Raw genomic sequence first — 23,367 nt, forward strand, 5'->3', positions numbered from 1 at the left:
ACAGGAGAAAAGACAGCGTTTTCGTACAGGTTTGCTTTTATTTCCACGCTCAGCCTGTTGAGAAGCCGGCACAACCTGAACGGTGCCTACAGGGCGCAGCTTCCCTGTGGCGGCCGGGACGCAGCTGGGACACAGCCACGCCGGCCTGTGCGCAGGGCAGAACCAGTCCTCTAGGGGAGGTCGCTTGGCTGTGCACCTCAGGAGGATGGGAGGGGCCCCTGCAGTGGCACACAAGTGTGAGGAACAAACACTGGTGGTGTGATTTTAAAAATCCCAAACAAGAAAAAATTTAAAGCAGTGCCTTCGATCCTCCCCTGCGGTGGAGACCAGGGGCTAAAGGCACAGTAACGTGTGGAGATGCGGTCATCCGGGCACACAGTCTAGAGCAAGAGAAAGCACAGGTAAGAATTCAGGCATCGTGCAGGCTTCCTGCAGAAGGACGACCTGGTTCCAGCACGTGACGCGGGGATGCTGCAAGAAGGGAGCAGGCACTCACTCTCTGCTCCACACCTTGACAAGAGGCACGTTAGCAATAGCGACCCCCGACAGCGCGGCCTGATGGGCCGTCACTGACTACACGGTCTCAGAAGGCATCTGGAAGGGACTCTGGAGGTCTGTGTCAACTTGATGCCCGAGACGAGCAGGAGCAGATGCCCCGGGGGACAGCCTCCACAGCGAGAGCCTCGCCTGAGGACCCGCCCCGTGGGTGACTCTGGGTCCTCGTGCGTTCACTGAGAAGCGCCCTGCCTCGCCTGACTAACCGGGTTCTGCAGGCTCCTGGCTCTGCGGAACACACGGAGGCCATCTCCCAGCTACACATCTGGAGACGGTCCATGGCCGGCCTCCTTCCTCCTCCCCAGCCTGTGTCCACAACCAGACCCCACTCACAAGGCGCCCTGCCCTAAATCTGGGACTCGAGGTCCTGCTGCCCTCAGAGGAGAGCTCCAGCTCTGACAGCCAGGATGAGCACGGGACCCCTGCTACTGCTACACAAGGGACATCCTGACCCCAAGGACGTGACCCTGGGAATTTCCTCACTTGAGGGACCACAGAACACATCAGGGTCCTGCTCGTCCCCACCTGAAGAGGTCTTACCACAGTGCTTGGGTCACTCCTGATTTCCCAAGGGAATGATCTCCTCAGTAACGAAGAACTCGATGGTCTCCTCCTCCCAGTCCTCCACGTTGCTGTCCAGCTCGTCTGTGTCCACACCTGCGAGCCGGCGAGGAGGGTGAGCTGCACACACACACTCACACCCACACCCACATCCCCGCATTAGCTGAGAGCCCAGTGTGAACACGGCAAGGTTCCCTGCAGACGACTGCGGCCGTGGGAAACTCTCGTCCCTGGCGATTTAAGGATCTTTACAACACGCGACGTTTAACTAGAACACTCACATGATAGGGGAGAAAAATGTCTCAGCTAACGCATACTCTAAACCACGGGTCTCCCGCTCATCGTTACCTCCTCGCAATTCCAGACGTTCACTCTTCTGCTCCATATAAAGTTCTTGGGCCATTTTCCGGTATTTTCGGAAATCTTCCATCATGGTGCGTCTTCTCTCCACCAGTTCCTATGCATGGAGTTGGGGAAAGCTGACAGACCCCCCGCCCCCCACCGTGGCCAGCCCTGGGTGCCGTGAGCACCACTCTTGGGAGAGGCTCTTGGGACAGGAATGGGGACACGTGCTCTCCTCCTCCCTCCCCTCACTCGGACCAACCCCATGTCCCCCACATCTGGCTGGCCAGCCCCCCGGAGAAGTGTGCCAGGGCCCACCAGTCTGCACACGGCAGCGGCACAGCGAGCGTCTGCGGCACACGCCGCCGTCCCCGCCAGGCCTGACGCTGGCTCCTCCCTCAGTCCGGGAGCACTAACCTTTGAGGCTTTGGACTGGCTCAGACGGTCCTTCTGTTCAAAGATCTTTGAGTATTTCTTCAGATCCTTTTTAATTTGCTGAAACAAAAACAAAGACAAGACACTCAAGACTGAAATGTTCAAAGGATCTCCAAAGTTGTCAACGTGCGACAGCCTCAGGATCACAAGCACAGAGATGCCCACGAGCACACGCACCGGCGCCGCCTGCAGGTCTCACTGCGAGAGCGCCTGCCTCTCACGGGAGCCACGTCCGGCAAGCTCGGCCCTGACGCCGGCAGCACACTTCACCGTGACTGCACACATGCGGACACCCTCTCCCAGCACCGCCAGCACGGCTTACATCCCCTCCGCTCCGTGCAAGTGTCCTCAAAGAGCACGGACACGACTGGCCACAACCTACAAACCCAAGTATATGACCCTGCAACTACTCCTTTCTATGGGGCCCCCGGGGCTCTCGCATCTCTTCAAAGGGCGCCCCAAACCTCCCGTTTCCATTCCTCAGGTGTGACCACCCGAACACTGACAGAAAAGAAGTCTCTGTCAGTGCCCTGAGCGCGTCCGCGTTCTCCTGGCCCCGGGGGCCCCAGACCTTTATCTGATCCTGGCTCAGGAGCGTGGGGGGGCGCGGTCTCCACAGCAGCTGGCAAAAGCGGTCCTTGTTGTTCTTCTGCAGAAGGCGTCCTTGGAACGTCCACAGCCAGTAAGCGTTGTCCACCTGCAGGGGGCAGAGGCCCAAGCGTTGCTCATACTGTGACTCCCGCAGGACGTGCTCCTGGCCCTGCGCCCTCACAGAGCCCAGCACACCAAGCATCTCGTCCACATGGTCTGGGAGCCCTCACGTAGCTACGCTGTCGGCACCCAGGAGACCGCGGAGAGGCGCGCCCGCCCGCAGCCCAGGAACACGGTCCACAGGCCCAATGGGAGGTGACATGGGGTGCAGCCGCACAGCCACCAGCACAGGCACTCCTGCCAGAACCCAGCTACTACATCAGCAGATGCGCTGTCCCTCCCGCTCAGCGGGCATCTTTCCTGACAAAGGAAATGGCACCGGGGCCGTCTCGCTGCAGACTGGCCCTTCTGGAGCCTGGGGCACCGGACACTGGCCCCAACATACAGGCTCTTTCCAAGACACAGTGTTCAGGGATGGCTGTGGGGTGGGAGCTCCCGCACGTTTGTGCTTTGTCACAAAGAATCACGCTGATTTGATTGCTCAGGCTCTGCATACGTGCATGAGCTCCTTCGAGTCTCAGCACGTCCACCAGCAAGAAAGACTCGGCTGAAAAAAAGGCTTGGCGGAGCTCACCAGCAGCCCAGGAGCACTGAGCATGGGAACACGGCTGCAGACCCGCCAGCACATGCATGCCACACAGAACCACCTTGGACACAGCCTCTCACGCTCATGAGTGTGGCATTTCTGAAGTTTTTCAAGTTACGGATGTTTGAGACTGAGGACAAGTGCACACACACGTTTTCATGTCCTTTCGGGGAGTCCCAGACCCTCGGGCAAGCAGCTCTCTCCAGTGGCTCCCACGTGGCACTTGTCCCCCGAGCCAGCACGACTGAATGAGGACCACGTGCCAGGCAGAACCAGAGAAGGCCCAGCCCACATGACACCACACAGTAAAAAGAAGAAATACAGTGTAAACAGTGGCCTCAGGGGACCTGGTGCCCCTCAAGCACCCGGAAAAGGAAAACAGAGCAGGGCGGGGGAGTGGTACCCTGAGGCAGAAACCCCCCCCCCCACACAAGGGAACCACAACTCGGGCAGGAGAGTCGCAAGCATGGGCCGCACGGTCGTGCCCAACGAGCAGAGGCCAGCAGAGGCCGCAGAGGGCCTGGCAAACTGGGTACCAGATAAAGGGGGTCCAAACCACGGACTTCTTGAGGGGAAAATGATCCTACTGGGAAAGTGCACGTACAGCACGGCCCGCCCTCCCCTGCCTCTGAGCCTCCTAGGCCCGTGTGGGTGAGCTCCCGGCTGTGGGGAGAAAGCACACCCGAAAAAGCCCCCCAGCTCCTGCTCCAGAGGAAGGGGGCTGGTCTCAGGCTGCAGCCAGCCTGAGAGGCGGTCCAACTCAGGAAAGGAAATCAAAGAACACCAACCAGCTCGTGGAAAAGCTGGCCGTCTCAGGGGTGCTACCGAAGAGCTTTCCGGAGCTGCCAGGCAGGGCAGCAAACGTGACTAACAGTACCCACCTCATGGAGACCCAGTGTGGCGGGGGGGCAGGAACACGCAAGGCCCAGCACAGCTGGGTCCCACACCACACAGGCCACACGGGGCCCCATACCTTATGGCTCCACCAGGACACAGAGGTGACAACATAGCGCCCAGTGGGGTCCCACTCCACGTCGGAGGCCATGTAGTGCTCTGCGATGTTCATGACTGTACAGTCCGACGTGTCAACGAAAGCCAAGGCACCATTCATGCTGGGGAGACAGAGCAGTCAGCGCGCCCACAGCCTCCAGGCGTTCTACTCCTCAGGCTCTGGTGTGGACGCAGAGCCCCGCCGTTGAGGAGGAAGTACTCCGTGGGGAAGACACGTGGAAGCCCGTGTGTGCGCCTCAGATTATCTAAAAACAGCAGGCGCCTCCCATGGAGGTCAGGAAAGCAGGAACTCTGAGTGCGTTCTGCTGACGCACCCGCGGACAGGGGCACCTCAGGCTCCCGTACAGCTGGGACAGCGGGTGAGCAGGGGCATGGAGGGTAAATGCCGCCGCACTCATGCTCACGCTGCAGAAACAGCCTCGCACCCGTCCATCTGCTCAAAAAGACTTCCCGCAAGATGACGCGGGTTTCCCACTGAGCTCACTGCCCGGCCAGGAAGACATCTCGTTCAACCATGAGAACGTCGCAATACTCCCACATCTTCCAGACAGAAAACACTCGCACTGCTTTCATGACCTGCTTTCAACCCAAGTCTGGGCAAGATGGAAACACAATAAACCCATCCACCAAAAGTACGGGGACAGCCCTTTCACACGAGGACGCTCCAGCACCATGCGGAGGAACCCAAATCAGGCCCCATAGTGGCCCACAGAGAGCTGGGAACCTCGAGCACAAGGCATCAGGCCGCAGAAACCCACCTCCTCAGGCCAGCCAACACCACGAACTGTCCCTGGGGGCTCCAGAAGATGGTATTTGCCTGCTGCTTGTCAAACATTTCTGAAAACAAGAAGAGCATCTGTTAAGTGTCTGTCAAGGTGCCAAAAGCAGGGTGTGGCTGGCATGGGCGACAGGCTCACGCTGCCCTATGCGGTACGTTCTCACGTGCACCCCACACCAGCCCGGTGTCCAGGAGCATGATTTTGGAAAACCCTGGGCCGAGTTCACTTTGTCAGAAAATACGTTTCAAGAAGAGAGGAAGCATTCTAAAGCTACGTTACCGTTTGTAGTTAACGTCTCATGTTCAAAACAATTTACTTCTCAGGGAAGTTAGAGGAGTCACTATAAACACGGTCACAGGGTCTCCATGAGGGCAAGGAACCCACCCTTTCACCCAGTGTAGAGACACAGGACCCAAAAAAGCCCAAGATCCATCCATCCAGTGACTCAAACCACCTTTCTCAAATGCTGCGGTCAAAAACGTGAAAGCCACCATCTCTCCAACCGCACAGCCCAGCTCTATCCAACAAGGACCCCACAGAGCCCCTGGAGAGCGGACAGCACTCAGCCTTCACCCTCGGGCCTCCAGTCAAGGGCACAAAGTGAACCCCAGCCCGACCTGGGCCTGCAGTGGATCCACAGACCGGGGCCGAAGGTGACAGGGAGATGGGGAATGGCAGCAGAGCCCACCAGGCAGGATTCTCAGACCAAGATAAAGGTGGGAGAGAAAGCCATAAGATGTCCCCGAACGGCCATGGACATGTCAGCAGGCCCCACATGGTCACCCTTCCAAGTGGGCAACCCTGAGCCCTCAGGAAAGAAAGGTGTGTCTACACTGGCTACTCACAAACCTGCTTTCTAACCAGAGACAGTGCCAACCTCCTGGCAGCCCAAACAGCCCCTCTTTCCTTCTACATCACAGGGAATTAATAGTGCAGTCGGTTTGGTGACAGACACGCTCCCTGTCTCCTGGGAACACCGCTGAGCTCCCAGCATTCCCTCAGGACAAGCTCAGCACCGGAGCCGCTGGGTACGGGGACACACAGCCCATTTCCACTGCTGAGGTCCCCACACGACACAAGCAACTGTTCACCCCATGGTAGACGATGCCCTGGAAGGGCCTGTTGCAACCAGGAGCGGGTCACTGAGGGAGGCCAAGGAATGAGGGGGGCCCCTCTCAAGCGGAGCAGAGCACAGCAAGACGGGGTCCCCAGCAAAGAGACAACAGCTGTGGCCACGAGAAAGAGAGTGCATCTGCTCAGAACCCCTCTCTTGGAGAGCCTAGTGGGAGCTCCCTGAGGGGCCACAGCCTGTGCGGCCACCGCGAGGAAAGCCAGAGCCACAGGGCCCTCTTGGCTGCGGGACAGCCTGAGCAGCGCCCCCAGCCAGCAGAATAAGCGTGTGCAGTGACCCTCCAGAGGGCCCGTCCGTCTGTCCTCCCTCCCGTGCGCCCATCAACAGGGCAAGGTTACTTACTGATGAGCTCGATCTTCCCATTGTTCTTCACGTGGTAGAAGGAAACGGATATCCGCGGAGCTTCCCCGTGCAGCACGGCAAACTTACTCCCGTTTGGCTCCCAAGCAAAGGCTATGATGGTTTCTGCAATCAAGAAAGACTTAAGTCTTAGGCGCCTGGGTGGCTCAGTTGGTTGGGTGACTGCCTTCAGCTCAGGTCATGATCCCAGAGTCCTGGGATCGAGTCCCCCATCGGGCTCCCAGCTCTGCGGGGAGTCTGCTTCTTCCTCTGACCTCCCCTCTCATGCTCTCTCTGTCTCTCTCTCAAATAAATAAATTTTAAAAATCTTAAAAAAAAAAAAAAAAAAGAAAGTTAAGTCTCATGTTTTCTTGGTCGCGTAACGAAGTAACGTTCCTAATCGATGTTCCTGCACAGCCTTCAAAACTCAACCAAAGAAAACACTCAAAATCCTTAAGTTTGTTAAACCACACGGGAGGCCTAGGAACGAGGGCACAGGGACTTGGGTGAGACCAGCCTGGCCAGGCGGGAATGCCGCCTAAGTGCACCCTGCTTGCTGGCGCTCGCCTCTGTTCTCCATACAGGACTCCACGGTCCCTCGCAGCAGACAGCACAGAGCACCCAGGCCGTACCCTCTTGCTCTGTCCTCCTCTCCCTCGCAGACCAGAACACAACTAAGACACAAAACCCGCCAGCGACACAGGCTCCACTTCGCACTTGGAGGCACCAGAGAACCTGCTCGGTTTTAGGCCCAGAATAAAGCTCTCATCACCCGAGAACTCGTTTGTCACGTGAAAAGCCCTTCCACTGCCACTCGCTATAAACATAAGGAAAACCCACTCCCCGCGCATCTCTCAGCCGGAAACTGGCCAGGACCCTCGCTCCTCGGCCCGGCAAGGGTGTAAAGAGAGAGAGGGCAAGCCGCGTGGCAGCCCGAATGGAGACGCTGGTGTTCAGGCCCGGGAGGCAGACAGTGCGCGCAGTCAGGGCCGCAGCCACCTGTGCAGGTGGGCAGCGCAGAGCTCCAGGGCCCAGAGGGCCGCACATGGGGACCAGTGACCACAAGGGACCACACGGAACTTGCCTTTCATTTCCACCACGTCGACAGGCACCTGTTTTTCCCTCATTCGGAAGATTTCAAAATTTGTGACAACACCCTGTTCGGGAGAGAAAACATGGGGGTGATACTGTGGAAACTGAAAGCGCGAGAAAAACGTACCCCGACGACAAGAGAACAGGACGGAAGAGGACACATGCACAGTCGGTAAAGGTGTGTGAGTATCTACGTGATGGAACTCGGCCCGGGAGGTTCCAGCCAGCACCCTGGACCACCAGAGGCACTCACAGGTGCCATCCCGGTGCAGGACAGCAGGGTCCCTCGGCCCTCCTGTCACACCCCCGCACGGAGGCTCAGGGCTACGCAATGCAGCTTGTCTGCCAAACTCCGCAGCGCCCTGGAGGCCCAGCACCGGGGTGTGTGTGTGTGTGTGTGTGTGTGTGTGTGTGAGAGAGAGAGAGAGAGAGAGAGAGAGAGATATCCTGCAGCGATCTTCTGAGAGAGAGAGAGAGTATGAAAGAGACCCTGCAGCGATCTTCTGGACACGGGCATTAAACAGAAACCAGGATGCTGCCTCATCCCGGACAGCCTGAGGGTGCAGATGACAGGTGGATCTACCCACAGGCACGTGCACACGGGCTGGTACAGCCACCTAGCAGAGCACCACTCAGCACTGACCCGGAATGAGGCACAGACACATGCCACAGCGCCAGGGGAGCCCTGAAAACGTGCTCTGTGAAGGAGGCCAGGCCGCACGATGCATGCCTTCATTCCCACCAAGTGTCTCGACACTTCTGTGTGGGAAGGAGGTGGAGCAGCAGGTGTCGGGAGCCAAGGGGATGGGGCACTGGGGTGCTGACGGGTGCGGGCTTTTCTAGAGGATGAAAACACTCTCCAGTTAAGAATGTGGCGGGGGGGGCGCCTGGGTGGCTCAGTGGGTTAAAGTCTCTGCCTTCGGCTCAGGTCATGATCCCAGGGTCCTGGGATCGAGCCCTACATAGGGCTCTCTGCCTGCCTCTCTGCCTACTTGTGATCTCTGTCTGTCAAATGAATAAATAAAATCTAAAAAAAAAAAAGAGAACGTGGCAAGGACCGCACAGGCCTGTGAGGATACCAAGAAGCCAGTGGGGCTGAAGACCAGCCACAGGTGCAAACAAACAAGCCACTGACACCCTTTAAACAGGAGGTGGGCGTGGAGCTGGAAGGAGGGGCCTCTGCTCGGGGGCATCCACTCACCTGGGTCCCTTTGGGGGTCCTATCCACTTTGACACACAAATAATCCCCATTTTTCTGCCAATGCAGCTTGCAGTCCACCACGTTGAACAAATTCCGAACCCTGATCTCTTGTCTGGTGGGCAGCTGCATCAGGGTGACCCTGGCTGGGATATCTTTGTCCTCAGGCACCCAAAAGGCTATGATGTTACCCCCAGGAGACCAGGAAAAGTCCCTGCAAGACAAAGAGAACACAGTGTCAACTGAGGAGTGGCCAGGACGCCACCAGGAAGGGAGCAGAGTAGCGGACATCGGGCTCACCGGCCAGAAACCAGCCCGGCGGCTCTGCTGCCACATGGCAACAGCCACCTGCCCTGGGAGCTGCCCCCACCACACCCTGCAGCTGCTGGGCCCCAGTGGATGCCCAACACCCTCCAGCGCTCAGGGAAGAGCAGGCCTGAGGGCGTGACGGGGTCCCACGGTGGGAGGACCGGCTTCCAGCGTGCAGTCACCTAGAGGCCAGGCGCCCTCACAACCCAGACTCCCTCTACTGTGATGGTGATGGGGAACCAATTCCTGGTGTAGCTCGTATCGTGAGCCACCCTTGCGCCCAAGAACTCAACCCAAAAAGAGAACCATTCATGTCCCTGCACGACTGACCGCTCTCTGCAGAGACAGGCCCCTCTCGAGGGGGCACATGAGCCGAGTGTGCCTGCATTGGGCCATTCACCGAGGACCACCCAAGACCCCTGCTTGGTCAGCAGACCTCACAGAAGCCTGTCAGCGACGTGGAGCCCTTCGCCCTCCGCCTGTCTTCCCCGAAGACTGCAGCCCGAGTCTCTAGTCCCCAGGAAGCAGCAGGACACAAAATAGAGCCTGGGACTGCACAAAGGGTCTACATGCAAGAGAAGGGAATGTGGGCCGTGAGCCCCACAGAGTCGCAACAAGCAGGCCAGGGGTGGTGGGCCGGGGCCTGCCATGCCGCCCTTGGGGACCAGAACGAGGACACAGTGTCCTCTCCAGCTGAGGAAGCACTGAGTGCCGGAGCAGGGGCCGCCCGCTCCTACAGCCCACCTGTGACAACACTCACTCACTTTATGCCGGAGATCTTCAAGCTCTTCTTGTCCAACAGGCCCATAGACTGGGAAAAACAAGGGTTACAATGGAGTTAAATCACGCCACTCTCTCCATAACACACCTGCATTTTCTCAAAAAGGAAACAAAAGTTTCTGGAATGAGCCCAACAAGTAAGCCCAGCGGGGAACACACAGCAAGGAAACAGTTCACCCGCAGCAGCAAAGTACCCATCTCCAAAGGCCCTTCTGTTTCCTCCTATCCCGGACTGACGGCAACAGCACAGGCACATCAGGGTAGCCAAGGGAAAGGGGCAACTGCAGAAAGGCTGGGCTCCCGTCATTCTGCACACATTCACTGCTCTACCCGTCCCCTCACCCGTGAGACAAGGGAAAACCATGCCCCCAGGAAACCGTGTCACTTACAGGAGTTTCATAAATGCTAAGAGTGTCGAGGGTCATTCTGGCGAAGAATTTACCATCGTGGCTCCACCTGAGAGAGAAGAGAAGTGTCAGGCCCTGTTGTGAGCAGAGAAGACTCCCACACGCTTGCCACGGGCCACCACATTTACTCACTTAAAGATCGGCCAGTGGGCTGAACTCTCGCAGTGGAAACCCCTCTTCTTCTGTCCGGTCAGGATGTCCCAGATGATGATGGCTTGAGGGTCGTCCGGAGTGTCCATCAGGGGGCTGAATGTCACTAGATACCTGTCACAAAGGGAACACTGTTGATGATCCCGCTCACCGTCCCACCTTCTCCTCCCCACGCGTCACACTGTGTGTGGGCGAGGTGAGCACTGGTGCCCACCGAGCCTCCACTGCAGACGGCGCCAGGCCTAGGAGCGGCTGTCAGACTCAGCACGGTCTCCAAACCCTGTCTTCTGGGAAGGCTCTCCCCCCCACAACCCACTCTGACCGTGGAGCAGACCATCTGCGAGGCACCAGGGCACTCCAGGGGCGGCCCCCTTGAAGGCTTTCTCCACAAAATCAGGACACTGGCAGACCCAGCAGATACCAAACCGAAGTCTGCGTGTGTTCCAGACGGACTGGGGTGCCATTCTTGATTTTCGTCAATGTTTAGTTGGCCCAGGGAAGGAAACAGATTGGCTACGTGCATTTCAAAAACCAGCACTCATCCAGCTAGGCCAATCTCTGTGCCTGGAGCTCCTCACTCTCCCAACGCTGGCTTGTCTACGCCCAGGGCCCCCGTTCACTCTGCTGAACACAGCACAACCATCTAAGCCAGAGGGCCCCCTCAGAACAAGACTCAGGAAAAGGCAGAAGCAAACTCGAGGAGAAAAGGCCGAGGATGGGCGCTGTCCAGGTGCCCCGAGGGCCTCCCGATGGGCTGGAGTCACCCGCACCCCCAAGTTACGAAGTTCCCCCTACAGACCTATCCCGGACGTCTATATCAATGTGACGCCGCCACGCAGAATGACAGAAACAGCTTGATTCACTGCTTATCTGGAAAATAGTCCTTTCACACCCCTTTGCAGGACGAAGCAGGCGCTGCTGCCTCACACAAGGGCTTCCTGGGAGCACCAGGGACAGACATTGAGGAAGATGGCCCGGGGGGCTGGCCTGGCACAGAGAGGTCTATGCACACCGACGACACCACACGAGTCTGGGACGCAGCTGAAAGCAGCCGCTGGCCGGCCGGAGGGGCTCCTCCCCGCACTCGCCATCCGCGCACAGGGCCGGGGAGTCTCCACGCACACCGGGTCCCAGCACGCGGCCACTGTAAGGAGCACCTCAGGTGTCCTGTCCCCAGAAGGTGACAGTGCCTGTGAAGTCGTGAGACCTCCAAGAAGACATGCCAGGAAAACGACTTCATCAAAACTAAGAACCGTCCATCACAGAGAAGTCACGGTTCACAGAAACACAAGGATGGAAGGAGCCAGTTATGGGCCGCCCTGAGGAAGCATCAGACACGCACGCCCAGCGGCCCCATCTTCCTCACAAGCCGCTGAAGCGCCACATGTGAAGGGCGGGCCACACAGGGTGACAGACGGACTGCACACACGGGTGCTAGGGCCGGACGCGGGTGCACGTGCACATTAGAAGATGCTGAGGGGACCAGTCAGGGCTGCCAGCCAGGAAGAAAGAACCATGACCAGAGAGAACGCACGCCTTCACCCGGACCAATGCCTGTTTCCTAGAGCAACCTAGCACTTGTCCAAAATGCCCAAAACAGGTAGGGTTTTTTTTGTTTTGTTTTGTTTTTAAAGAGAGGCAGGCGGAGAGAGGAGGAAGCAGGCTCCCCGCTGAGCGGAGAGCCCGATGCGGTGCTCGATCCCAGGACCCTGGGATCATGACCTGAGCCAAAGGCAGAGGCTTTAACCCACTGAGCCACAGGCGCCTCAACAGATAGGGTTTAAGATTTTATTCGTTCATTTGAGAAAGCTAGCAAGGGAGAGCAGAGCAGGAGGGAGAAGTAGAGAGAGAAAAGCAGGCCTCTTACTGAGCAGGGAGCCTGACACGGGACGCAATCCCAAGACCCCAGAGTCATGACCTGAGCTGAAAGCAGATGTTGCACCGACTGAGCCACCAAAGCACCCCTGCCCTAAACCGTTTGGAATTAAAAATGGCAAAATGAGAAATCATTAAAGCTAGATATTTACCATAGAAACCTTACCAACATCCTCTCTCTAGTTTTCCTGGTGTTAGGAGATTCTTATACCAAAAAACTCAAAAGCAGAGCAGATGTAGGAGAGCCACGTCTCAGGAGCCTGGGGACGCGGGGGGCTGTCACGACCTCACGGTGAAGTCAGACCACGTGGTCGGAGGCCGACCTCTTCTGGACAGAGGGGACACAACAGGGAAGGCTTGGGGACAGCCCTGAACAGGGGACACAAAGAGCGGTGCCACAGGGCATGCTGGGCCCCGAGGCCATCCATGAGCGCCCAGAAATGCACGGGGTGGGGGGGGCCCACCATGCTTCCCCTAAGGCCCAGTGGCTCGGGACCAAGTCGCGTGTGTCTGGCGGAGAAACAATAAAGCAAACCCCACCAAGCGCTAAGCGGGGAACGTCAGCAAAGGGTACACACGAGCCCCTCCTATGTCTCCTGGGACACTTCCGTTAGGTTTGAAATTACGGCACAATCCGAGCTGTACCGTTCGCACAGAGGCCGGCACGACGTGAGCACGGACCCCACCTGCCTGTCCCCCTGCTTACCTCTCACAAGGCGAGAAGTCAATGAGCTGAACCCCCTGGTGGCTGAATCTCTGGATTTGCTTGAACTTCTCCCCGCCCCAGAGAGCGATGCCTCGCTGATGGAACGTGGCCAGGTAGGTGCCCTTGGGGGACCAGCGCACGTACGTCTCCGTCCACCTCTGCGGGAGCAGTCAGAGCCCGTGTGAATGTGACCCCAGCACGCAGCACAAAGCCTCCTCTTTCTGCAGGGCGTCGACGCCTCAGGCTCTTAACCAGAAAACACAAGAAGCCTCCCCACATGTCGTGGCTTATTTCAAAGCCAGAACGAAGCACGTCGTTCTCAGGGATGCATTCTGGAAGGACACGGCACTTCACCTGCTCGGGTCCCCACCTCGCCGCCCACGGAAATAACACAGCAAGCCCCCATGCGGCAGCAAACACCCACCGCTCTCTCTTCGATGGAGACAGGATCCTTCACGTCGTTCCAGAATATGGAAGTTCGGTCCCCACTCTCAAAAATGACACTGTACTGGTCTCTGCACTCTGCCTCTTCAAGCCAGTACCGTAAATTTCCCTGGAAAAGGAACCAAAGGCAAGGGGTAGAGCACATCCCATCAACTTCCATCCAAGAAGCCATATGCCTGCCTCGTGCTCCTAGAGGTCCGAGCGACTCACGCCGGTAGGAGCGACTCCTAAGGAGCTCAGCCTTCAAGCCACAGGGCTGCCCAGCTTTCCTTTCAAACACGTACCAGGTCTTTGAAGGGCTGTTTCTCTGGAATATCCCACTCATCACTGATGGTCATATACCTGGAAGAGAAAAAGAAACTGATCAGCAACACACAGCATAACTACGGCGGGCGGGGGGGGGGAGGCAGGGAGAGACACACACACAATGACAATGGAGGCTCTCGGCCACAGGCTGTGTGGTGCTGCCCCTTGTCCCCCTCAGGGGAAGGGACAGGGGAGGGCAGAGTGGGTGAGGGGTGCTGGTGGCCAGGAGTGTCAGGGGCTGGGGCGGAACAGGAGCCTGCAGCGGCGGGCCTGGAGAGCAGAGTTCCCCGAAGGGTCACCAGCACAGTCCCAGAGATGCGGAGCCTCTCCTGCCCAGTGAAGGCCCGGGCTCTCACCCATTGGCACTTACTTGTCAAAGTCCGTGAAGAGGTTGACCCTGAATGTGTGCTGCTTGTCCAGCTTGTAGCCATCAGCATTCTTCACGGCGTCCAAGGCATGGGCAGGAGACGCATATTCCAGGAACGTATACCTGAATCGAGACAGAGTTCAAGTGCAAACTCTAAGACTAGGCAGGCTGTGCTCAACACAACAAGACCATCCATGTGACTTGTAAGCACCATCAAGGCCGGTGACCCATCTACTGTCACATCCCCGAGAGTCAAGTCACCGGTGGAGCAGTACCCTAAACACACACAAAATCCTAACAGAAGACCAAAAGTCCTTAATACCACAATCACAAATCAGACAACAGATGACTAATGAAATGTTTACTATCTCGACTGTGGTAGCGGTTTCACAGATGTATACGTGTCAAAACTTACAAGATCATGCACTTTAAGACTATGCAAGTGTATCGCATGGCAGCTTTCAAATAAAGCCATTAGAAAATCTGAGAACATGTGTAGTCTGATATTATCTATTAAAAGCAAAATTAAGGTGCCTCGTTAGCGCAGTAGGTAGCGCGTCAGTCTCATAAAAGCAAAATTATAGGGGCACCTGGGTGGGGCAGTCAGCTAAGCGCCAGACTCCTGGTTTCAGCTTAGGTCATGATCTTGGGGTTGTGGGACTGAGCCCCGTGTTGGGCTCTGCACCCTCAGCACGGTGTCTGCTTGGGACCCCTTCTCCCTTTGCTCCTCCCCCCGCAAATAAATCCTTTATAAAAAGCAAAATCATAAAGGCTTTCAGAGGATGCTTCAGAGTAGCAAACACAAGAAACCGCAGGTCAAAAAGAAGTTATCCTTCCACCTGATTTCTAAGACAGAAAACGTAAGAATCATAACCAGCATTTGGCAGTTTTTGTTTTTGTTTTTTTTTTTAACACAAAACGGTTTCTTAAAAGCTACCCTAGGTAGTTTCAAATCAGAATTAAAAAAGCATCGAATGCAAGTTGGTGCCGCCACTTTGGAGAACGGTGTGCAGATTCCTCAAGAAATGAAAAATAGAGCTTCCCTATGACCCTGCAATTGCACTCCTGGGTATTTACCCCAAAGATACAGATGTAGTGAAAAGAAGGGCCATCTGTACCCCAATGTTTATAGCAGCAATGGCCACAGATGCCAAACTGTGGAAAGAACCAAGATGCCCTTCAACGGACGAATGGATAAGGAAGATGTGGTCCATATACACCATGGAGTATTATGCCTCCATCAGAAAGGATGAATACCCAACTTTTGTAGCAACATGGACGGGACTGGAAGAGATTATGCTGAGTGAAATAAGTCAAGCAGAGTCAATTATCATATGGTTTCACTTATTTGTGGAGCATAACAAATAACATGGAGGACATAAGGAGATGGAGAAGAGAAGGGAGTTGAGGAAAATTGGAAGGGGAGGTGAACCATGGGAGACTATGGACTCTGAAAAACAATCGATGGTTTTGAAGGGGAGGGGGGTGGGAGGTTGGGGGGTTGGGGGAGCCAGGTGGTGGGTATTAAGGAGGGCACGTATTGCATGGAGCACTGGGTGTGGTGCAAAAACAATGAATTCTGTTATGCTGAAAATAAATAAATAAATAAATAAATAAAGCATCAACATTAACATCTTCTCATTCCTGTCCCATAAAAGACGATCTGCATGTATGGAGACCAGTATCACATAACACTCTCCTGGAGAAACGTCCCAAGGGCTTGCAGCACAGCAAAGAAAACTCGTGTTCTGCTGGTCACGTGGACCAGTTAGAACCACCCACGCACAATCCCATGTTGTCTCGGGGTGTTTGAAAGGGGTAAAAGGCATAACAGCGACATTCACAACGTCAACTGATGGAACAGCCTCGTGATACGAGAGTACGACACAGCACCGAAAATAAAGAAACCAGAGTCATGTTTACAAAAACCTCACACCGATTTTAAAAAAGCAAATTCTAGGACACGGACCTCATGCTACCAATTTTAACAGATGCGCTACTTGAGGTAACAGCAGGGGAGAAGTTGCTAATTGAAGCCGTGACTACAGCTTTCGCCTTTACTGTAAGAAGCATCCCCACCCATTTCAGAGATGTGAAAATGTCAGAGGGGGGAAAAAGCTCATTTTAGAATCAGTAAGATACCATATATAGAATTTTCCTGAAATCCTGCCAGCTTCCAGTCTGCTGGTCCCCTTATCCGGGAGGCATCTTATGTCAATTACCGCTCTGATGGCACAAGATTTAAAGAAAAAGCTCTGATTTCTTAAGAGTTCAGCAGCACACTCACAACGCCCAAATTCCAGAACCACGGGCTCTCCTGCCGAGGGTATGGAGCCCTCAGCTGAGGGTGGGGAATCAAAAAAGAGCAGAACCACTGGGGGAGGTGTGCACCGTGTGCATCCATAGGGACCTCGGCCACCGGACCGCCACCACTCACCCTTTTGTCTTCCCATCCTCCTCCGGGTAAAAATCATTTGTGATTTTCCCAAACTTGGAGAAGATCTTATGGATGACGTTTTTGAGCTTCTCCAGGCGGTCAGGCCCCACCTGAGGGACGTTGTCCACCACGATCACCGAGTCGATCCCATCGGCCTCCTGGGGCCGATCCTTGAGAATGTCCCCCAGCAGCTCTGTATGGACAGGAAATTGGACAAATGACTTTTTTTGGACCAAACACAATATTAATATTAGTTTAGCACGTTGAACAAATTTCCAAGAAGTAAAAAAATGAATAAACGCTTTCACTGTGAGCAAAAGAAATCATGGCCCTGAACTGAATCAAAATTTAAACTTAACAAGTGAGGAAGACTTTAACTCTGCATGCCCCTTCTGTCCACTGATATATCCATTCGTTCCTGAAAATAATGGAAGACTTCAAATGAAAATTTTTTAGAGATGTAGTAATACCGAATGCCAACAAAGAGGACGGGGCCTTTCTCCAGAAAAAGCAGGGCCACAGCCTCCAGCACGGAGCCTTCTTTGACCCACCCGGAATCAAACGCACAAGCAGGCACTTTCTCCCCATTCAGGTTAAGACAAAACAACTCAAACCCAACAGTACCCAGCACTATGTACAACAGCCTTGCAAGCAAGGAGATGAGACAACCCACAAGTGCCTGAGAGCACAGAGCGATGCCCCTTCCTACTACCGGTGTACTCGTTCCATGAAGAGCCTCCCAGAGCGCGTGGGAGGCCCCAGCCATTCAGACCGTAAACCCACAAATGCTCGGGAGTGTGCCTGGGACACAGTAAGCAGTACATGGTAACCATTCTGTTGGTAACTACACTCAAAAACTGAAAATCCAAACACAAAACTGAAAATTATGTTCATGTCACCTAAAAATTAAGATCATAAAACCCAAATCTTAAATACTCAAATGTCTTAGGTTTGCTTCATTTCCATAAGACAACTGGCTGGATGGGATAAAGAGGAACACCAGGAACACCAGGAACACCAGGAGAAGCCGCCTGGGGGAACAGCCCGCAGGCGTGGGAGCCGACAGGACAGCCTTCTGTCCAGGAGATGCGATGCCACCTGGGCGCTGGCCCATGGCAGTCCGATCCGCAGCCCGCTGCTGGCCTTGAAGTCTTCGGGGGACCATGAAGCTCCAGCACCAATGAACTCCCTGACCCACTGCTGGGGACAGGGACCAACATTCGGAGGTCAAATGGTGTTTCGGAGGAGGTCTTCTTATTATCAGCTCTGCACAAACCCTCAACCCAGTTAGCTCGCCTGGAAAGCTATAAAGTTACAAAGCACTGGCTACAGGAGGAGCTCAAGCAGATTAAAGCACAAGGTCAGATGAAGCTGCCTCAGTCCAGGCAGCCTAGAGAGTCCTGCAACTCAAACAGCAGCACTGGTGGTGGCTTTTACTTCTGTACCGTGTGTCCCGGAACCTAATTATGACTTCAAGTTTTGAATTCTACTCTTAATTTCAACATGCTAAACAGCATACACGTCCGAAAATATCCTTTGTTGCATTTCATTCCCACAAGTTAAGATGAATTTTCTACACTTTTGTGCTAGAAATTTCCCTTAATAAAAAGTTTAAAAGGTCTTTCAGAAAGGAAAAAATTCTTTTAATTTCAAGAAGCAGGCCCTGTTTAACTCTTTAATTAGTTTCAAATACTTTCATAAATGATACTGAAAGCATTACTTTAAAAGAATTGCCTTATAAACTGCAAAAAGGCTAAAATTGAGAGCAAGCAAAGAGAAAAAAGAAGGAAAGAGGCCAACCAGAGTCCCAGCTGTGGGAGACGCCCTCCCGGTGAGGCTGGATGCAGCTCCTTGGGTCATTTTTAAAGCTCACCTGCCATACAATTAAGTGGCCTGTTCAGCCTGATCTGAATTTACAAGGTTTACAATAAAAAGTTCAGCTTTTACACAAAGAGTGACCTCCTTCCCACAATCTTTTAAGTGTCTAGTTTGTAAGACTGCGCCCACATTGGGTAAGTGAAGAAACACAGCAACTGCACGACGGAGAGACGCATGTCCTTCATCGTCACCAACCCACGTGCCAGGTTACTCTTGCCGAATGGATTCCCAACCTGGCTCCAGGAGAAACAGGAAGAGGCAATTCTCAAAACTAAATACCAAATGTAAAGATAAATAATATTTGACAGCAAAAACATCTTGAGTTAAGAACTTGGTCATGGGGGCACCTGGGGGGCTCAGTCGGCGAAGCATCTGCCTTTAGCTCAAGTCATGATCTCAGGGTCCTGGGATCGAGCCCTGTATTGGGCTCTCTGCTCAGGGGGCGGGGGGGGGGGGGGGGGGGGGGGGCTGTTTCTCCTTCCGCTTGCTCGCTCTCTCAAATAAATAAAAATCTTTTTTAAAAAAAATTTGTTATGTATTTGTCTGGCTGACCATCAAAGGCAGCTGAAAATTTAAACGGATGACCAATGACCACAGGAACAAGGCAACGGGACAACAGTCTAACATCTCAGAATCAGGAGTCAGGATGACCACATTGGAGCTGCCGGCACCTCAAGAGGCCTCTTTGTGAGACCCTGTCCACTTTCAAAAGAACCCATCCATACCTTCTGTATCTCACTCTGACCCCGCAGGGCAGGTCTCGTTAAACACAAAATGTCCCTGGGCCACTGACCGCAACCAGATAGCGATGTGCTCAGTTTCAGATCCCCATGACCAGGGGCCTTTTGGGACATTCTGTGAAAGTATCAGGATCACAACAGCCCCCAAAGGCCCTCCGAGAAGTCACTTGGCCTGGCTGGCTTCTGCCCACATTAGCATCCTGTCACACAGCCCAGTTCTGGGAATAATTCACATGGTAGTAATCTTGTGCTCAAACAATTGCTTTTTAAAAAACCAACAGCAGAGTAAACATTCAGGGGCTCAAAATGGACTTTCAACCCAAAACTTAGATTTTAAAATGTAAGAAAAACTGATGCAATAAAAATGAAAGTTGATCAGGGTGGGAGAGTGTGGTGGGCATCCCAGTGACACAGCCTCCTTATAAATTCGCCCACACAAGGAGCACGTTTTCTCGCAGGTAGGGGACCGCAGCAGGACCAGCGGCCCAAGTGTTCCTGAGCTGTGCAGCCTTTCTTGCTGTTCATACTACGCTGTCGCTTATGAAACAGACTATAAGGATAGTGACAACAACAGCGAGCTCTTTAACAGTATGTTTAAATTAAAAGTAGATGATGCTGTTGGTTCCTTATTTTTTTTTGTTTTACTTGAAATTGTTTGATTCTGACTCAGTCTCAGTGTGATCAAACATAATACCTCAAAAAAGTATCTTTTTTTTTTTTAAAAGATCTCATTTATTTATTTGACAGATCACAAGTGGGCAGACAGGGGGGGGGGGGGGGGGGACCTGGGGAGGGGAAGCAGGCTCCCCCGCAGAGAGCCTGATTCAGGGCTCACAAGGCTCGATCCCAGGACCCTGAGATCATGACCTGAGCCACAGGCAGAGGCTTAACCCACTGAGCCACCCAGGCGCCCCCCAAAAAACGTATCTTAATGTGACATCTGATTTTCTTGGTGTGGCCTGAGCTACTTCGCTGATGATTCATCTTTCCTATCTTACTATAATGTAGAGGAATCCACTGATGTCCTCAGAGCTTGGAGGGCTCAAACAGCTAAAAACAAAACATAAATGAATAAAAACAAATGAGCTTAGCCACTTAGAGAAGTCGTTAGAAGACAAGCTCTTGGGACAAAAGCAGACAAAACACCTGTAAACTGAATCAAGGTAAACAGGAAACCAAAGCAAGCTACATGAGTGACACTAAATTCAGAAAAGATTATCTGCCAAAAGGAGGACAGTGGTCTACCTACAGACCTAACAGACTAAACAGGAATGTGGGAGGAGACTCAACAGTCCTGCGAAGGAACTCTCTGGAGGCAGAAGCTTCCATGCAGCAAGGGCAGAGAGGAACCCGACTCTGCCCCAACCTGTTTAAGGAACAGCACCGCATGAACCCGGAAAAGTGTCTACACGAAGTTGGTCCCAAGCGTTTGACAAGTGTGGCTCGTCCCTCGGGGCACCCGGGGTCTGCACATAAGGAACTGTCACCCGCGATAGTGAGGCACGTGGAGCGTCCCGCTTTGCTCGATCGTAATTGCCACGCACGGTCGCGGCTCCAGCTTGCGCGCTGTCCCCCATCACCACCCTCCAAAGTCCTGGTGCCGGTGTCCACAAGAGGCTCCCAAGTTGTGCCCAAGAGGCCCGCCCCGCCTTCTTTCGGAGAGAGGAAACAAGGAAGGGGACCCAGAGACACCCAGAAGGCCGTCCCTACGCGCGGGAAGACAGCTGCAGCGCGGGGACGCCCCTGCCGCCCCCCCACCCGCGCGCCGCCTCACCTTCCTCGCTCACGTCGTCTACGAAGTCCTCGGGGTCGCTGAAGGAGGGCTCGTCTGCGCCGCCGTCCTCCCCGCCCGCCCCCTCGGACCGGGCCTCGGCAGCCGCGTCCCCGGCCAGCTCCTCCGGGGCCTCACCCGCGGCCGGGGCGGGGGGCTCTTCAGTCGGCGGCGGCGGGGACGAGCCGGGGGCCGAGGCGGCCCTCTCCTCCCCGTCGGCCGCGGGCTCGGCCGGCTTGGCCAGCACGTCGGGCTCCGACCCGGCCTCCGCGTCCTCGCCGCCCGCCGCCTCCTGCGCGCCGGACCCCGCGGGCCGCGGCAGGTCCTCCCCCGGCGGCGGCTCTGCGGCCGGCTGCTGCTGCTCCCCGGGTTCGGCCGCCTCGGGCGCCGCCACGTTCTCCGCGTCCTGCATGGGCCCGCCGCTGCCGCCTCGCCCGGCCTCGCCGCGCTTCCGACTCTCCCAGGCCGCACCGCGCGGCGCCTGCCGCTGGGCCATGTGCGTGCGGTGGGCCGTCCCACGGGGCTCGAGGAGGGGGGCAGCCCACGCCCTGATGTTCGCAGCGTGCCCAGAGGGGCCCCGGAGGCGCAAGCGTGTGCATCGACAGCCATAGCAGCGCGCTCATGACACGCGCGCGCTCGGATCCTCGCAACACTCTTGCGGGGCTCAGTCCGCAGACTCACGGGGGGGCTGCGGCTCTCCCCGTCTGTGCTGCCGGGTGGTTCCGTCCAACATGGCAGCCGCTCCCGGCTTCTCCCGGCGGGCGCTGCGCCGTGGGGCCAAACCACTGGCCACGCCGAGGGAGGGGCGAGAGACCGGCTTAGTAACTGAAATTGCATGAGCACAGAGCTCTACAGGACACCCTAGAAAAAGCTACGAGCTCGACGAACGCTCTTGGTCGTGACACAGCCTTTCGCTAGACAAGTACCCTCGCTTACACGAATAAGCTCCTCCCTCTTTGCGTGCGCTTTTAGACTCGTCTACTGACTGGGCAAAAGAATGGACGATTCCAAAATAGAAAAGGACCTCCCGCCGGCCCAGAGATGGCCAGCACTGTTGGAAAGAAGCCTGTCCTGCGTCAGAGCCCATGAGGGAGAGTAGCATGAATCATACTCCCAAGCTCACGGCGGCGGCGGTAATTCCGTCTTCCCCCATTCCGAGGGGCACCATGGTTCCGCCCGCGGAGGACTCAGCCCTCAGAAGCGCAAGCGCGCGGGTGGGAGGGAGGCGCATCACTGGTGGGCGTGGCCTGCCGCTTCTGAGGCGGGACCTGACGCCGCGGGGCGGGGCCGGCGCTGGCAGGTGCGCCCGTACGTGTCCAGCGCGGGTCCGCTGCGGTCGGAGGGGGATACGATGGGGGTCGGTGTGTACCGGGTACCGAGGCTCAGGCTGTACTTTCGCAGATGTACTTTCCCTCAGTCGGAACAACACGGGGGCTTATTTTCAACAGAAGGTTCTCGACCTGGGTTCTGACACTGGGTTCGAATGATCGCCGTCCTACTTCAGCTGTGCGGCCTTTCTGCCTCAGTTTCCCCATCTGTGCGGACAGCCCGGTTTCCCCTGGAGGTCAGAGTTCACCTAATTTCTAGTTGCATCTGCGGTTTTCATCCGTCACTGGGTTCTGACAGCCTTTCTCTGGTAGAAAATGCTGAAGGTGACAGATCCACCAACAGGAAGCAGATATGCACAGAAAAGCTTGGAAACAGCTGACCTCAGCTGGGCAGCGACGTGTGTTTTGGGGAAGGTTTTGGGGGCATGCATGTGCGGCATAGAGCTGCTGACTGCTTGTTACTGTTTCTCTGTGAGGGGCCTTGTCATTTCTTTTTCTATATATATATTTATTTAAAGATTTTATTTATGGGGCGCCTGGGTGGCTCAGTGGGTTAAAGCCTCTGCCTTTGGCTCAGGTCATGATCCCTCTGTCCTAGGATCGAGCCCCGCATCAGCTTCTCTGCTCAGCAGGGAGCCTGCTTCCCCCTCTCTCTCTGCCTGCCTCTCTGTCTACTTGTGATCTCTGTCTGTCAAATAAATAAATAAAATCTTTAAAAAAATATTTTATTTATATATCTGAGACAGAGAGAAAGAGAGAGTATAAGCAGGGGGAAGGGCAGAGGGATAAGCAGGCTCCCCACTGAGCAGGGACCCGGATGTGGAACTCGACTGGAAGACTCCAGTATCATGACCCGAGTCAAATGCAGACACTTAACCAACTGAGCCATCCAGGCCCCTTCATATATGTATATGTGTGTGTATATATACACATATATATGTATGTATTTTTTAAGTTTATTCATTTATGTATATAATCTTTATGCCCAACCTGGGTCTTGAACTTACAACCCAGAGATCAAGAGTCCCATGTTCTTCAAAAGGAACCAGCCCAACACCCCAGCCTCATCATGTCCTTTAACGCAGGTGATGGGAATGTGCCCCCCGATGCAAAACGAGACATCTCTTC

At 55.0% G+C, this 23,367-nt stretch overlaps 1 protein-coding gene across 2 annotated transcripts; it reads right to left on the reverse strand.

Moving 5' to 3' along the window:
• Positions 1–175: 175 nt before the first annotated feature.
• On the reverse strand, positions 176–21,371 carry EIF3B (eukaryotic translation initiation factor 3 subunit B). Of its 2 annotated transcripts, none has more exons than XM_032872797.1 (19): positions 20,915–21,371; positions 16,523–16,715; positions 14,089–14,208; positions 13,697–13,754; positions 13,393–13,521; positions 12,969–13,126; positions 10,370–10,501; positions 10,220–10,286; positions 9,815–9,861; positions 8,745–8,955; positions 7,536–7,608; positions 6,455–6,577; positions 4,960–5,038; positions 4,164–4,302; positions 2,465–2,590; positions 1,876–1,953; positions 1,465–1,573; positions 1,096–1,212; positions 176–380 (listed from the first exon to the last, which is right to left on the reverse strand). In XM_032872797.1, the coding sequence occupies exons 1-18, from the start codon at positions 21,321–21,323 to the stop codon at positions 1,109–1,111; spliced, it is 2,355 nt and encodes a 784-aa protein (XP_032728688.1). In that variant the 5' UTR covers positions 21,324–21,371; the 3' UTR covers positions 176–380; positions 1,096–1,108. The 2 variants fall into 2 exon arrangements, with proteins under 2 accessions (XP_032728688.1, XP_032728687.1); XM_032872796.1 differs by having other exon boundaries at positions 177–471.
• Positions 21,372–23,367: the final 1,996 nt, after the last annotated feature.

The sequence above is a fragment of the Lontra canadensis genome, unplaced genomic scaffold, assembly GCF_010015895.1.
Source record: "Lontra canadensis isolate GAN:19392208 unplaced genomic scaffold, GSC_riverotter_1.0 scaffold45, whole genome shotgun sequence".
Lineage (NCBI taxonomy): Eukaryota > Metazoa > Chordata > Mammalia > Carnivora > Mustelidae > Lontra > Lontra canadensis.

Bases quoted from the DNA above. Each gene is read 5' to 3' on its own strand.
- EIF3B (XM_032872797.1), bottom strand. From the start codon at position 21,323: ATGCAGGACGCGGAGAACGTGGCGGCGCCCGAGGCGGCCGAACCCGGG. The intron at 2,591-4,163 runs GTATGGGGCCCC...TGCCCCCTGCAG, and splicing joins TGTCCTGGTGGAGCCATAAG to GTGGACAACGCTTACTGGCT. The intron at 1,213-1,464 runs GTAACGATGAGC...GCCGGCTCGCAG, and splicing joins ACGTCTGGAATTGCGAGGAG to GTGTGGACACAGACGAGCTG.